Genomic DNA, 13,830 nt, shown 5'->3' with positions numbered 1-13,830 from the left:
AAGCCCCATGACCCACGAAGAAGTCTCTTGGTCTTTAGTGTCTGGGCTGGCTTTGAACAGCGATGCTCAGATCTCAGTCTCCTGAGTAGTTAGGATTATAGGTGTGAGCCACCTCCCATGGCCCTCAAATGTTTTTGATAAAATAACTGAAACAGCAGTTTACAAGCTCCTGTGCTCAACATGACCTAAATATGACTGCTAGGAGATGTTACAAGCTGACTACTATAATGCAATTCCCAAGTTCACAGAAGAGAGGAATCTAGACATCTTAATGTGGAGGGGCCAGGAGTTTAGCCTAATGGCAGAGTGCTTGCCTAGCATGCACGAAGACCCAGGTTCAATTCCTCAGTCCTACATACACAGAAAAAGCTGGAAGTGGTGTTCTGGCTCAAGTGGCAATGCCTCTAGCCTTGACAAAGCCCCAAGACTATTCAGGCCCTGATTTCAGTCCCTGGGACTGGCAAGAAAAAAAATGTGGAGACAAGAGCCAGGAAAATCCGACTTTTATTTCTTAAATACTGTGAAGGGGGAAATGGTCCCCTGGTGAAGAAGGGCCACTGAGCAAAGAGCTAGGGATCATCAGCAAAAAGCTAGGGATCATCAGCAAAGGCCCGGTGGGTATTAGGGAAGCGCTGGGGGGTGTAGTTGGGGTCTTCCTGCAGTCGTTTTTGTATATCAGACCGGAGCTAGAAAAAGAGAACAACCAGGCTGAAAGTCTAGCCAAACCCCATAATCCCAGCAAGCACACAAAACCATCCCTTAGGAGCTAATGCTTCCCCCACCAGCCATACTGTCAACAGCCCAAAATGGCACCAACTGAGCCTTCCCAGATGTTAAGGGAAAAGTGTTCTCTGACAGGATGCAGGGAAAAGGGACGCAGGCCCAACCCCTCCCACTAGACCATCCCTATTCTGCTAAAAGGTGGGGGGCACCTGCTGCCTGTAGCTCTCCTGAACCTCTGGTGCCTCCAGGTCCCGGCTCAGGCTCTCAGGGCTCGTCAGGGGCCTAGCTCCGGCTGCCTTAGCTGCCCGGCTCACAGCCTCTGAGAGAAGCAGCTGGGGGCCCTCACCCTGCATCGTCTGGGGGATAGGGGATTGGGAGGGAAAAGGGGATCGATGTCAGATCGAGTGCCACCACCCAGCTCACCCTCTCCACGAGTCAACCGCTAAGCATCTATGCTAATGGAGATAAGGGAAACAGTCCATGCATGTGTTTTTGGCAATGCTAGGGTTTCAACTTGGGGTCTTGTGCTTGCTGAGTGGATGCTCTACTACGTGCAACCATACCCTCAGCCCTTTCTGCTTTTCTTAGTAAGTTTTCACTTTTTGCCCTGGACAGCAATCCTATTTACACTTTCGGTATACCTAGAATGACAAGTGTACCCCATCATGCCCAGCTTTTACTGGTAGAGATGGGGACTCACAAAACTCTTTCCTTGAACCATAATCTTCCCCATCTCCACCTCCCACCATGTGACTTTGACAGCAGAAATGTTTTCCTGTCTCACAAAACCCAGAGATGTTTGAATGTGCTGAATCTGAACTAAGAGGACATGAATGGGTCACTCATACAGGATGTGGAGCTAACTTATCCACAGGAAGAAGTGGATCATAAAAGGAAATGGGCTTAAGTCACTTGGGGAATAAGGCATCTAAGGGACCAAGACTGCTAACGAAGACAAAGCAAGCAAGTGTGAACCCTAAAAGGTCTCCTCATTAAATGAAAAGAGTGAACCAGAAAGTGTTCCTTCCATTCTATGTAGATTCTAAGCAAAACAGGGGAACAAGAATAGAAAGGGATCCTCATGGAAGTGGGGAACCAACCTTGCGTCTCTTGGCCGGCATCCCGCTGAGGTAGGCATCACTCAGGGGTGGCTGGGGTTTCACCTTCCGCTGACTCTGAATGTCCTGCTGGATAATAGGGACCCATTCCTGTTAAGGAAAAGACCAGAAAGTAATTCCCACCACTTACAGCTGCCTCAGCCCAATGCTTCATCTTATGCCACTTACTGGGGGGACTGCAGCTGCCCAAGGCTCTGTCTCAGTTGAAGCCCCATCTTGTTCATCACGGGAGCCACCCTCAGGAGCAGGGGCTGGGCCTCGGGACATGGCCTCTTCTGCTGTTGTTCCAGGGGCTGGGGAAGCATTCTCCCGCTGGCGTTAAGATGGCAGGAAGATCCAGACTTCAGAATTCTTAGCCTCCAGCCCTTCTTCCCCCAGCCCTCCAAACTCCATATCTGGTCCCTCAAACTCTTCCTGGTACCTGAGGATCAGGGGAAGTTCTTTCTGCTCCCTGAACTTCCATTGGCTCCTCCGAAAGTGTCTGTAAGAATGGGACAGAAAGAGAACAAAACAATGCCCTCTCAGATCTCTGTCCAATCCAAGTTCTCTCAAGTCTCCTGACCCCAGAGTTTGTCAGGTCTCTTACCTGAGGTGGATCACCAACCCTGCGAACATATCTGAGAATGGCATCAGGGCCCACGGGCATGTGCTCCAGGACCACCTGCAGTCTTAGGCCCATCATGGTGGTCAGCCAGCTCACCAAGGATGGATTCACACCACGAGACATACGACGCTAAGGGTCAGAAAGGAGACATACAACACAGAAACCCTTAACCACCTTTTGCCATTTATCAGATCAAGTAATGGGTGGCAGTTAGAAGAAAAGTGGAAACTGTATGTAGGACATAGAATGAAGTAAGGAGGACCCGGAGTTGGGTGGTGCTTACAATTCGGCCATTGATGACAGCAGCAAGCTCCATCTGCTGTCCCCCTAAGCAGTGCAGGTTCAGGGCCAAGCATTCAAACAGACCCTGGTTACACAACTCCAACAAACGGGCTCCAAATCCATTGTCTGTAATCCAGATATAAGGAGGGAACATGGATGCCTTGTGCATGAATATATCCCCACCCACCCTGGCCTGGTCACCCCCTGACCTGTGCAGTGCAGCACATGAGCAGCAATGTTATTAAACTGCTCCTGGAGAAATTCTAGATTTGTCCGGATGATGTCCACACCTGGCTGAACCTGCACCAAAGACTGAAAGACAAGGCATACCTACCGTAAGAACCAAGTTAAGGACCAGCACTGGTGGCTCATGTCTATCTATAATCCTAGCTACTCAGGAGACTTTGAGATCTGAGGCTGGGAATGTGGTTTTATGGTAGAGTGCTTGCCTAGCATGGATGAAACCTTGGGTTTGATCCCTCAGTTTCACATAAATGGAAAAAGCCAGAAGTGGCACTATGGCTCAAGTGGTAGAATGCAAGCCTTGAGCAAAAGAGGAGAGGCTCAGGGTAGCCAGGCCCTGAGTTCATGCCTGGGAGAGGGAGGGGAAGGGGGAGGAGGGGGAGAGGGGAGGGGAGGGGGGAGGGGGAGAGGAGGGAGGAGAAATATCAAATCAAGATCTAAGGATAGTGGTTCAAAGCCAGCCTGGGCAGAAAAGTCTGTGAGACTCTTACCTCCAGTAAACTACCAACAAAGCCAGAAGTGGAGCTGAGTCTCAAGTGGTAGAACCCTAGGTTCAAGCTCCCAGAGATGGCTACAAACAACAAACAAGGACTGGGACTGGTGGCTCACACCTGAATTCCTGGTTACTCAGGAGACTGAGATCTGAGAATTATGGTTTGAAGCCAGGTCAGGCAACAAAGTCCTTTACATTCTTTTTTGCTGTTGGTGGTGACAGTCCTGAGGTTTGAACTCAGGTCCTGAGTGCTGTTCCTGAACTCTTTTTACTAAAGGTTACCCCTCTTCCAATGCCACTTCCAGTTTTCTGGTGGTTAATGGAGAATCTCTCAAGCTTTCCTGCCCTAGCTGGCTTTGAACTACAATCCTCAGATATCAGCCTCCTGAGTAGCTAAGATTACAGACGTGAGCCACCAATGCCAAGCTTCCATAAAACATTATCTCCAATTAACCACCAAAAGGTCACAACTGGAGATGTGCCAAGTCACAGAGCTCCAGCCTTGAGAGAAAAAGCCTAATAGACAGTGACTGGTACTAGCATTCGTGCATAAGCACGCGCACACCGACAGCAACACACAGAGTAAGGGATTGCAAGTGCAAGAGGAGGCGCAGGGAGCATTAGCTTCTCTACCCAAACTCAGGACAGGAGAATAGAGAAAGCTTACTCACAAAACTCTCCCGCACATATTCTTCCAGCCCGTTGATCAGCGTGTGGGTGGCCATCTATGGAAAGACATTACAGTTTAGTCTCGAGCCTCTGTTCTCACGAGACTACTCCCACCTCCCCACTAATAAGTCCAGGGCTCAGGTGGTATAGCTGTAGCTTTAGCTGACAGAAAAGTAGAATTGGGAATAAGGAACAAAAGGTATGGAGGGTAACAGCTCATGGGCCCCGGGCATTCACTCACCCGAATGTTGCTAGGTGTGGGCTCCTGGCCACCTAGGTAGTGCTGGTGGAAGAAGGATCGCAACTGGGGCTGGAGCCGCTGTAGTGGCTGGAAATGCCCATGGAGAAGCATTACCACATCCACCATGGAGAAATTCTGGCACAGAAGAGAGAGCAAGGCCCCAAAAAATCCTGCAGACAAGGGCAGAAATTAGCTTTTACCTCTGAGCTTACCCACCCACCTCCAGCCCATCAGCCTCTTCTCATCTGCTAATAATGAAATGCTATCTAGGGGAGAAAAGAAAATTTCAAAAAGAAATGTCCCTCACTTATGTAACTGCAACCCCTCTGTATATTACAAGAAAAAAAAAGCTATCTATATTCCCGGGATGTCCTGTCCTGGAGAAGACAAAAACACTCCATTTTTGCTTACCGAGGGCTCCATCAGCCCCTGGCTCAAAGATGTTGCTGGATCCACTGAGGCGTTGGATGAAGGCAGCAATACTTTCACTGCTGCCAGCCCGAGCCCCCAAGGAGCCCAGAAGGGAACTCAGAACACCTTGCACCACAGAGGTGAAAAACTCTGGTGGCAGGCTCTCAGGACCTAGACCTCCAGGACTCCCTGCACCACCAGAAGGGGACCCTGGTGGGGGTGTGGTCTGCTGCTCTGGGGCTGGGGGCGGAGGGGGAGGAGGAGGAGGAGGAGGCGGAGGGGCAGTCTGTGTTGCCTGGCAAACAGAGAAGGAATAAAGAACAGGAGACAAGGTGAGAATAAAGACAAGGACATAAAACGGCATCAAGAGGGGACAAACAATAAGGGCCTGAGAAAAGAGCCACAGAGTTACATTCTGATCTTTCCTCAGTTAAAACAAGAATATTAGCCACTAGAAGTGTCACGTGGCTGTAATCCCATTACTTGTCAAACTGAGGCAGGATGATATTTGAGTCTGAGGCCATTCTAGGCTACACAGTGTGATCTGATTTTGAAAAAGAAAAAAACTAAAACACTGTGGATGGCTATTAAGCAAGAGTGATTCTGATCAACCATCTCTCTTCCTCTGAACAGGTTATATCAGAAAGCCACTAAACTTTTTCATCTCCCTAACAGAGGATTCAGAATCACTGAACTATGTCCCTTGCCTTGGTATTTCATTAGGGGCTGTAGTCCAGTGCTAGAGAATGCCAACAAAGTACCAGTCTAGGCTGGATTAAGGAACAAACATGAAATAAAGGGTAAGCTAGATACTAACCTGCAAAAAATCAGTCATGCCCTGGAGAAAAGCAGGGACTCCGGGCATCGCCACAGTGATGGTGGGAGAAGCCACACCAGGTCCCCCAGCCCCAGGCCCTGTAGGCCCTAGCAGGTTCCCCAAGAGCTGAGAGAACTGAAGATCAGCTGTGGAGGGCTGAGGTGGTGGAGGTTGAGCAGGCCCCCCAGGAGCAGGGCCAGCTGTGGTAGCTGTGTTGGTGGTGCCGGCACTAGCCGAAGCTGTGGCAGGGGCAGGAGATGGAGCCATTCCTGGGGTCCCCTGAGCTGTCAAGAATCAAAAGAAGGTCAAACATGAAGAAAGCCCAGACACTGTCATAGCTTCATTCTGGTCTTTATAGAAGAAGAGCAAAAACCAAAAAATTATTTATGAAAGGAACTGAGAAGTACCAGTAAACAGGCTAGGAAGAGACCTTCAGACTTAAGATGGAGAAGGATGACAACTTACCCACAAGGACAGGCTGCATAAGAAGCTGCCCCACGAGGCCGCTCACCATCTGGGCCAAGGAAGTATTCGTACCAACGCCAGAGCCCTGCTAGGGGAGACAGGATTTTAGTTCTGCTCTTTTCCATGCCCTATCCAGGACTGCTCCTTGCTGAACTCCCCATCCTTGCTCACCAGAGCTCCTGAGCCTGGTGGGCCTCCGGGATGGGAAGGTCGAGCCTGTGGAGGGGTGGGCCGGGCAATCACTACCCGGGTGGGAGCCGTTGGAAAGCCTGGGACCTGCTGTCCTGTGGACAGTAGAAGAGAGAGACCCAAAAGGGCTGAGGGGTAGGCCCTTACCCACTAGTCAACAATACCCGCCACCGTGGACTATGTCCCACCCCCAGGTCTCCCCTTTCAGGTCATTACCTGTGGCCGCGGAGGCAACAGCTGCCACCATGGCCTGATGAGTGATCTGGTGGGCGACGGCGTGCATGAACTCAGGGGACAGGGAGGGCAGCTGGATGAGGGTGGAGCCTGGGGGGCGGGTCTGATGTAACCTTGAACCTGGACCCTTTTAACCCACCCACTCAGCCCTACCCCTTTCTCTAACCCAGAGCTTGACCTGCTCTAATGTCTTCATACTTACCAAGGGTTTGGCCATGACCAGAGGGTCCTAAAGGGCCTGTGGGAGCGCTCGGGACACCACCAGGCTGTGTGCCAGCATCTGGGCAGGAAGACAGAGAGAACAGCCCTGAGACCATATCCCCCTGAAATGAGCAATCCTTCAGTCTCTCACTCCCTTGATTAAAAAGCCTGCCTTCTCCCTCCATCTAGACAGGAGAAGCTGTTTGCTTCATGAAAACAAAACTTTAAGGAAAAACAGCTCCTTTTTCTCCTCTCCCCATCTTTTCCTTAAGGCTAACCACCAGCACTGGCCTTCCCCTTACCCCACCCTCACTCTTCCATACCTCAGCATCAAGCCCAACACCAACCCCAACCCTGATCTGATGCTCCTTTCTGCCAGCCACTGACCAAACTCACCCTGAATGTTCATATGCATCATGACCACAGGTTCCACACTCTGGTGGGAAATCCGGATGACCCTGGGGTGGCTGGTGGCCGGTGGGGGAGCTGGCCCTGGGGGGGATGTCCCCTCAGTGGAAGATTCAACAGTGGTAGAAGTCGGAGCCAGGGACGAGGCCTGGCCAGAACCAGGGGTAGGTACCTCCACACTGGGAGCCGGAGGGGGTCGAGTTCCATTTCCTGTCATGGTCACAGTGGTCCCCACATTTATCTGGAAAAAGGCAGGCAGGCAGAAGTGGGAAAAAAGAAACATCCTAATCCAGAGTATCCAGCACATCTGAAGACTCCTACATCTTTAATCACAATGGTTCAGAAGTCTTCTTCCAAGCCCAGCAGCCTCTCTGGACCAATCTACCATGACTCACTCCATTCTTACCTGGATGGGAATGGCTGCCTGCTGGAGCACCATTGGGGTGGTGTAGTGGGACATGGGCCGGACCACATGCAGGTGCCGTGGGGGTGCACAGGCCAAATTACAACGCAGGTCAGACAGCGCCACAAATGTGTTTCCCAGCAGCCGCAGACTCTCCCCGACCAGGTTGATCAACCTCTGGTCTTCTTCTCGGCCTTCATGCTGTGCTCCAGGGCAAACACAGGAGAAAAAAAACAAAAACAAAAACAGGAAACATCAAGCTGGAATTCGCCTCACTGAAAACACTGAACTAAATTCTACCTTACTAACAGCAGTAATAATGCCATGTCCTATAAGATTTCAATACCAAAGCTTAGCAGGTAAATTCTATTTAATACAGAACTTTGCATAAAAAGAACTAAACAAGAGATAGTGTTAAGTCATCGTCTACTCATCTTCCTTGTGTTTAAAATTTCAAACACAATTCAAGGACAAAGACACTGGGTACGGCCAAGACTTATCATCTGCTCTGGATGGGAGGAAAGCTCACATGCCTATCTACAGGAATTTTGTTGTGATACTGTTTAAGGGAGTAAATGGTTATCTGCATCTTGCCCTGTTCTGAGTTCTGAAGGGAAGGGGATAAAAAGGAAAGAGAGGGGAAATGAAGAGAGTCATGAGAGGCTCACATTGTTGTTGTAATCTGTGGTGGCAGCAGTACCCAGAACCTCATAGTAGCGCTGCAGGAAGGGCTGGAGGCGGCTCTCCAGTCGCTGCAGCTCCTGGAGCACCTCAACGTACTCCGCAGGGGAAGGATGGCTGTGGACAACCCCAAGGACAGTGAACCAAGGCTGTCAAGAGTGCCCATCTCACTGTCCACAGGTGCCCTATCTACCCTCCTGGATTCCTGACCCAATCTTCTGGACTAGTAGAACTTCTGGTTTTGTCTTTTATGGGAAGATGAAAAATAACTGCTCCCACCTTCTCACCACAATCCCGTGCCGACAACAGAAAGAAATGAGAAAAAATTTTGATCAGGCTCAAGACACAAATCAGGGAACAGGAGCACGCTTGCCTAGCATGCACCAAGCCCTGGGCTTGATTCCTCGGTACCACACACACAGAAAATGCTGGAAGTGGTGCTATGGCTCACATGGTAGAGCGCTAGACTTAAGAATGCCCAAGAACACTGCCCAGGCCCTGAGTTCAGTTCCCAGGACTAGCAAAAAAAAAAAAAGACACACACACACACACACACACACACATTCTGATTTCAATCTCCTTGCCCCAGACAGAGCAAGGGTCCCACTTAGCTGCCAGCCCTAACTTCGTTTACCTAGACCAAGAGTCCCATGTTGCCTCACAGTGCTAACTCTCCAAAGAACACTGGCCAATGCTTCTCCTCCTCCCATCATACCTCTTAGTCCTCATGCTGCACTCAGGAACCCCCAAATCCCCAAAGATCCCCTCCATATCTTACTTGGGTGCATTAGTCTCTGGGGCAGGTGTTGGGCCCACTGGGGCAGGGCCAGAAGGGGTGAGTTCCGGGCTCTGGGTTGGGGCATGCTCCTCTGTTTCTTCTGCCTCCATGGGTTCCCGTGGGGGCACTTCACTTTCAACTGACTCTGATGTTTGTGAGCTCAAGGATACTACCTCCGGGGCCCCGGCCGGCGTCTGGGGAGGTAGCTGACCGGGCTGTGCTTGGGATCCCCCGCGGCACTACATGTGGAGGCAGAGTCAAGAGAACAAAGGCAGAATGAGACTGCTGCCACACCATTACTCAGACTGCAGGAGTCAAAAGTGAAGATGATAGTTGGGCACGGTGGCTCGTGCCTGTAATCCTAGCTACTCAGGAGGCTGAGATCTGAGGATCATGGTTCAAAGCCAGCCCAGGCACCAAAAAGTCAGTGACACTCTTATCTCCAATTAACCAGGAAACCAGAAGTAGTACTGTGGTGGCTCAAGGGGTAAGGTGGTAGCCTTGACCTGAAGAACTCAGGGACAACGCCCATGCCCAGAGTTCAAGTCCTACAACGGGGGAAAAAAAAAATGAAGATGGTATTCTAACTAGACTCCTTAAAGGCAGAAATCAACATTCATATATTTGATTCCTCAGCAACAGTACATGACTGCCAATGTTAGATATAGATGTCTGTAATATCTATAAACAAATCAGTAACCAAGAGTTAAGTACTGTGAATTTCTAACTTCAACCACAAGGAAAGACCACAAGCTGCAGCTACAACACAAACTAGTAAAATGAGGACAAACTGACACTGAGTATGATAGTAAAAAAAGTAAAATTTGGGTCAGGAGTTTAGCCCAGTGGAAGAGTGCTCACCTAGGATACAGAAAAACCTGGGTTCAACTCCTTAGTTACCACGTACACAGAAAAAGCTGTAAGTGGTGCTGTGGCTCAAATGGTAGAACGCTAGCCTTAAGCAAAAAGCAGCTCAGGGACAGTGCCCAGACCCAGAGTTCAAGCCCCAAGACTGGCAAAAAAAAAAAAAAAAAAGTTGAATGTACTGAGCATGATGGTGTATACCTGTGTATCTATAATATCCACACTTGGGAAACTGAGTAGGATTACAAGTTTAAGGCCAACCTGGAGCTGAGATTCTTATCTCCAATTAATCACTAGAAAACCGGAAGTGGTCTGTGGCTCAAGGGGTAGGGTGGTAGCCTTGAGCTTAAGAGCTCAGGGACAGTGCCCAGGCCTTCAGTTCAAGCCCACGACCGAGAAGGAAAAAAAAAAGGCCAACCCGGGCTACACAGTGAGACTTTGTCCCAAAGAAATAAAATATTGTGGATGCTTCTTTCATTGGAGAGTTATCTGACAAGTTTGAAACAAAATCTCAGAAACCAGGCATCACAAGTGCTGACATACACAAGATAGCCTCACAAAAGATACATTCTCTACTTAAAAGAACACTTGTACAAAGACCAGACTAGGGGGAAAAATTGTGCCCCCAAACTGAGGTTGTGAGTAAAGAGGAACAAAGAATAAATTTCAGCCAGACTTGCCCACTTACCTCCATCCGGGATAGTAACGTCTGTATATCCCTTATCATGTGTTGAGCCATCACCAGCCGAACCCGGGGCTCACTCTACAATATGAGATGGATGATCAGGGTGGGTCTGAGATAAAGCCATAAGTTTCACCGCCTACTAAACCAGATCCCAGGCTTTTCCTCAGCCAGGTCCTCCCCCATCTGATGGCCTCCTTCTCCCAGATCCCCTTCCCTGACCCTCCTAGGCCCCTCGATACCTGAATTGGGGCCTGTTCCATGTTGATGTGAACATCCACAGCAGAGCCGTCACTCTGGGGAAAGGGTAAGGGAAGTTGTTCTGGGAGAAGCCAGATACTAAGGCCTCCATAATTCCAACTCAGTCTCTGAAATCCCAGCTCTTTTACTCAAAAAGTAGGCCAATATCAGACTAGAGGATCCTCCAAATCTAATCTAAACACAGAGCTACCTATCTTCTGAGCCCCCTATTGCTACCACAAGCAAACCTACCCTGCCCTTTCCCACAAATCTCACACATATGGAACCCAGGCTTACAGGAAGATTGAAGGTTCCAACCATGACATAGCTGTTGGCATTCCGGTCATGAACAGAGGCCCCAGGGCCCCGAGTACCAGGCAGGGGTCCACCACCATGGGTGGTTGAAGTAGATCCTGTCCCAGAAGATGCTCCAGAAGGGAGCTGAGTCTGAGGAGGAGCTCGTTCCACCAGGTGAATAACCTTCCCCCCAACATCTGCAGGAAAAAAAAAAAAAAGATAACACACCAAAACAGGTAAACTCAAAGCCTTAACTCATGCCTCTCGGACAGTAGCCTCAACCTCAGAATTGCTTCCCCACCCTCTTACTGTATTCCTGGAGCTTCTTATCATCTTGCAAAACTCGTCCCTGGTAGATGAGACGTTGTTTCTCAGATGGGATGCTGACAGAGGCAGCAATATGCTCCTTAAACTCTTTTACATTCATCTATAAGGAGATCAAGTAATACATAGGAATCAGAGAATGGAGGAAAAAAGGACACCTCACTTGTGGAAGCTGGGGTAAAAACCATTATAGAGGGCCAGGAGTTTGGCCTAGTGGTAGAGTGCTGGCCTATAGCTTGCACGAAGATCCGAGTTTGATTCCTTAGTACCACATACACAGAAAAAAGCCAGAAGTGGTGCTGTGGCTCAAGTGGTACTAGACTCAGGAAAAAACCCAAGGACAGTGCTCAGGCACTAAGTTCATGCCCCAGGACTGGCAAACAAACAAACAAGCAACAACAAAAAGCCGGAAGTGGTGCTGTGGCTCAAGTGGTAGAGCTCTAGCCTTGAGGAAGCTCAGGTCCTGAGTTCAAGCCCCAGTACTGTGGGGACAAAAAAAAAAATTATAGAACCACTATCCAACTACTTGCTAGGGAAATTAATTACTGTACAAAGTTATTGAGACAGTCCTGCCTGAATTCAAGACAACAATGAATCCTGACAAGTGCTGATGTCTCACACTTATAATCCTAGCTATTCACGAGGCTGAGATCTGAGGATCATGGTTTGAAACCAACCCATGCAGGAAAGCCCATGAGACTCTTATCTCCAATTAACCAGCCCCTTACTTCCCCAAAATAGGAAGCCAACTAACATTCCTTCTCTCCTCTCTTTGGTCTGGTCCCCAAAGGACTATGTACGTCTAGAGGTGCCAATAACCCCTTCTGAAACACAAACTAATACCAGGTTATTCCCTCTAATCTCAAAGATAAAAGCAATAGCAAAGAAAAAATGGGATGGGAATTCAGACTAAGAAAAACCAATGAAAAAAATGAGGGAACAAAGCGCTGTGGGAGAGGGAGTTCTAGTTTAGAGGTAGAAAAAGGGAAGGGGATATTTTCTTACTAAACCAATGACTCATGAAAAATACCAGAATATTTATGTGAATTTAATCACAAGAGCCTGTATGATCCTGCATGTTTTAGAAAACTACAAACTATTCATGATTTTGTCTCCAAAAATTACAGGAGTAAAGCCATAAAAAAATATGTCCACACTGCATGCACTAAGCTCATGAGATTCAAATTATTCCACAGACATTATTCACTCTTTTCAATAATCTTGTTACAGCTCACTTACATTATGATTTCTTGTCCCTTATAAGCACAGTATGCACCTATGACCACTTTATTAAAAAACAATTGTTTGAAGTATCTGTGCGATAGTTCCCCTCCAAAAGGGTGAAGCTGTGCCTGTCCCTCTAAACTGTGGTCCACCTGTAATGAGAGCATGGATTTTTTCCTTCCTTTGTATTTCCCTCTATACTGAGCTCTATCAGATGATGTTCTATTTAAAGTATGAACAAAATGAATCAATAAAGAGCAATTTTAAGGACAAGAAAACGAAGATCTTCTCTAGGGAAGAAAAAAAGAAGAGCTAAGTGATGTCTCCCAAAAAGTGCTGGGGTCTCACCTGGGCCCCTACAATAAAGGTCCGGGTCTGAGAGTCCAAGGTCTTCACCAGCACCTCCAGGCTGTCAGGCTCCTCCATAGCGGTACCGGTACCGGTACTATCGCTGGGCTCCATGACCGACAGCTCTCTAAGGAAGACCAAAGGGAGTCAGTCCCGCCCTCCGCTAGCAGATCTTATATACCCAGAAGCCTCCCTCGTGCGAAATCTCCGCCCCAATACCTAAAAAGTTCCTGCTGCAAAAGCAAACACACTCACGCCCGCCCTCATCCCTCATCTGATTCCGGGGCACCGGGAGAGAAACACAAAGGCCAGGAGATGGACGGCATAGGGAACTGAAAGACGGGAAATGGGAGGGGCTCCACAGTGCCAATCACAAGGGAGGGCCAGTGGGGCTGGGACTCAGGAAAGAAAGCCCGAGAAGAGCGCCATCACCAGTTACGAGAGGGCAAGGGACGGAGCGCTCTCCCCGGACAACGCGAGAGCGAGGGTCGCGCCAGAATTGGCGCAGAGAGAGGCTCCGCGCACGCGCGCCACGCCCATCGAACCCGCCTAAATCACTACGGACCCAAGACCGCACTCACAGGGGGCTCGGACCCGCTGGCTGGCGGGCCCCTCTTCCGCCTCCCGTAGATGTTCCAGCAGAGCGGCTCACCTCACGCGCGGCCGGCCACACACACACACGCGCGCGCCTGCGCGCACACACACACACACACACCGAGCAGCGGCTGCACCACCACCCAGCAGCTCCGCCCCCGACTTCCCCGCCGTACCGTCACTTCCGGTCTCCCCTACCTTGCTACCGAAGGCCACTTCCGTTTCCCCGTTAGTATTTGGGGCTCTCAAGGCGGTACTTCCGGCTTCCCCCAGGTCTTCAAGATTTACTTATGTGGG

General features: G+C 49.5%; 1 protein-coding gene across 22 annotated transcripts; it reads right to left on the bottom strand.

The window, feature by feature from the left end:
- Positions 1–486: 486 nt before the first annotated feature.
- Positions 487–13,821, bottom strand: Bag6 (BAG cochaperone 6). Of its 22 annotated transcripts, none has more exons than XM_090355956.1 (26): positions 13,732–13,821; positions 12,940–13,066; positions 11,353–11,470; positions 11,044–11,240; positions 10,749–10,802; positions 10,513–10,587; positions 8,961–9,199; positions 8,170–8,299; positions 7,505–7,702; positions 7,087–7,339; positions 6,692–6,769; positions 6,472–6,579; positions 6,238–6,350; positions 6,067–6,154; positions 5,602–5,885; positions 4,785–5,079; positions 4,374–4,543; positions 4,135–4,188; positions 2,937–3,039; positions 2,729–2,853; positions 2,428–2,574; positions 2,263–2,322; positions 2,010–2,153; positions 1,824–1,931; positions 933–1,079; positions 487–686 (listed from the first exon to the last, which is right to left on the bottom strand). In XM_090355956.1, the coding sequence occupies exons 2-26, from the start codon at positions 13,051–13,053 to the stop codon at positions 591–593; spliced, it is 3,498 nt and encodes a 1,165-aa protein (XP_090212082.1). In that variant the 5' UTR covers positions 13,054–13,066; positions 13,732–13,821; the 3' UTR covers positions 487–590. The 22 variants fall into 22 exon arrangements, with proteins under 22 accessions (XP_090212082.1, XP_090212086.1, XP_090212085.1 ...); XM_090355960.1 differs by having other exon boundaries at positions 1,824–1,910; XM_090355959.1 differs by having other exon boundaries at positions 6,067–6,151.
- Positions 13,822–13,830: the final 9 nt, after the last annotated feature.

This window comes from Megascapheus bottae, chromosome 22, assembly GCF_031878675.1.
Source record: "Megascapheus bottae isolate mThoBot1 chromosome 22, mThoBot2.hap1, whole genome shotgun sequence".
NCBI lineage: Eukaryota > Metazoa > Chordata > Mammalia > Rodentia > Geomyidae > Megascapheus > Megascapheus bottae.
This window is presented reverse-complemented; position numbering and strand designations above follow the sequence as displayed.

Coding starts and splice junctions, on each gene's coding strand:
- Bag6 (XM_090355956.1), bottom strand. CDS start 13,053: ATGGAGCCCAGCGATAGTACCGGTACCGGTACCGCTATGGAGGAGCCT. Junction 10,803..11,043: donor TTGGAACCTTCAATCTTCCT/GTAAGCCTGGGT, acceptor CCCTTTCCCCAG/AGTGACGGCTCTGCTGTGGA. Junction 1,080..1,823: donor TGCCGGCCAAGAGACGCAAG/GTTGGTTCCCCA, acceptor CCTATCCCCCAG/ACGATGCAGGGTGAGGGCCC.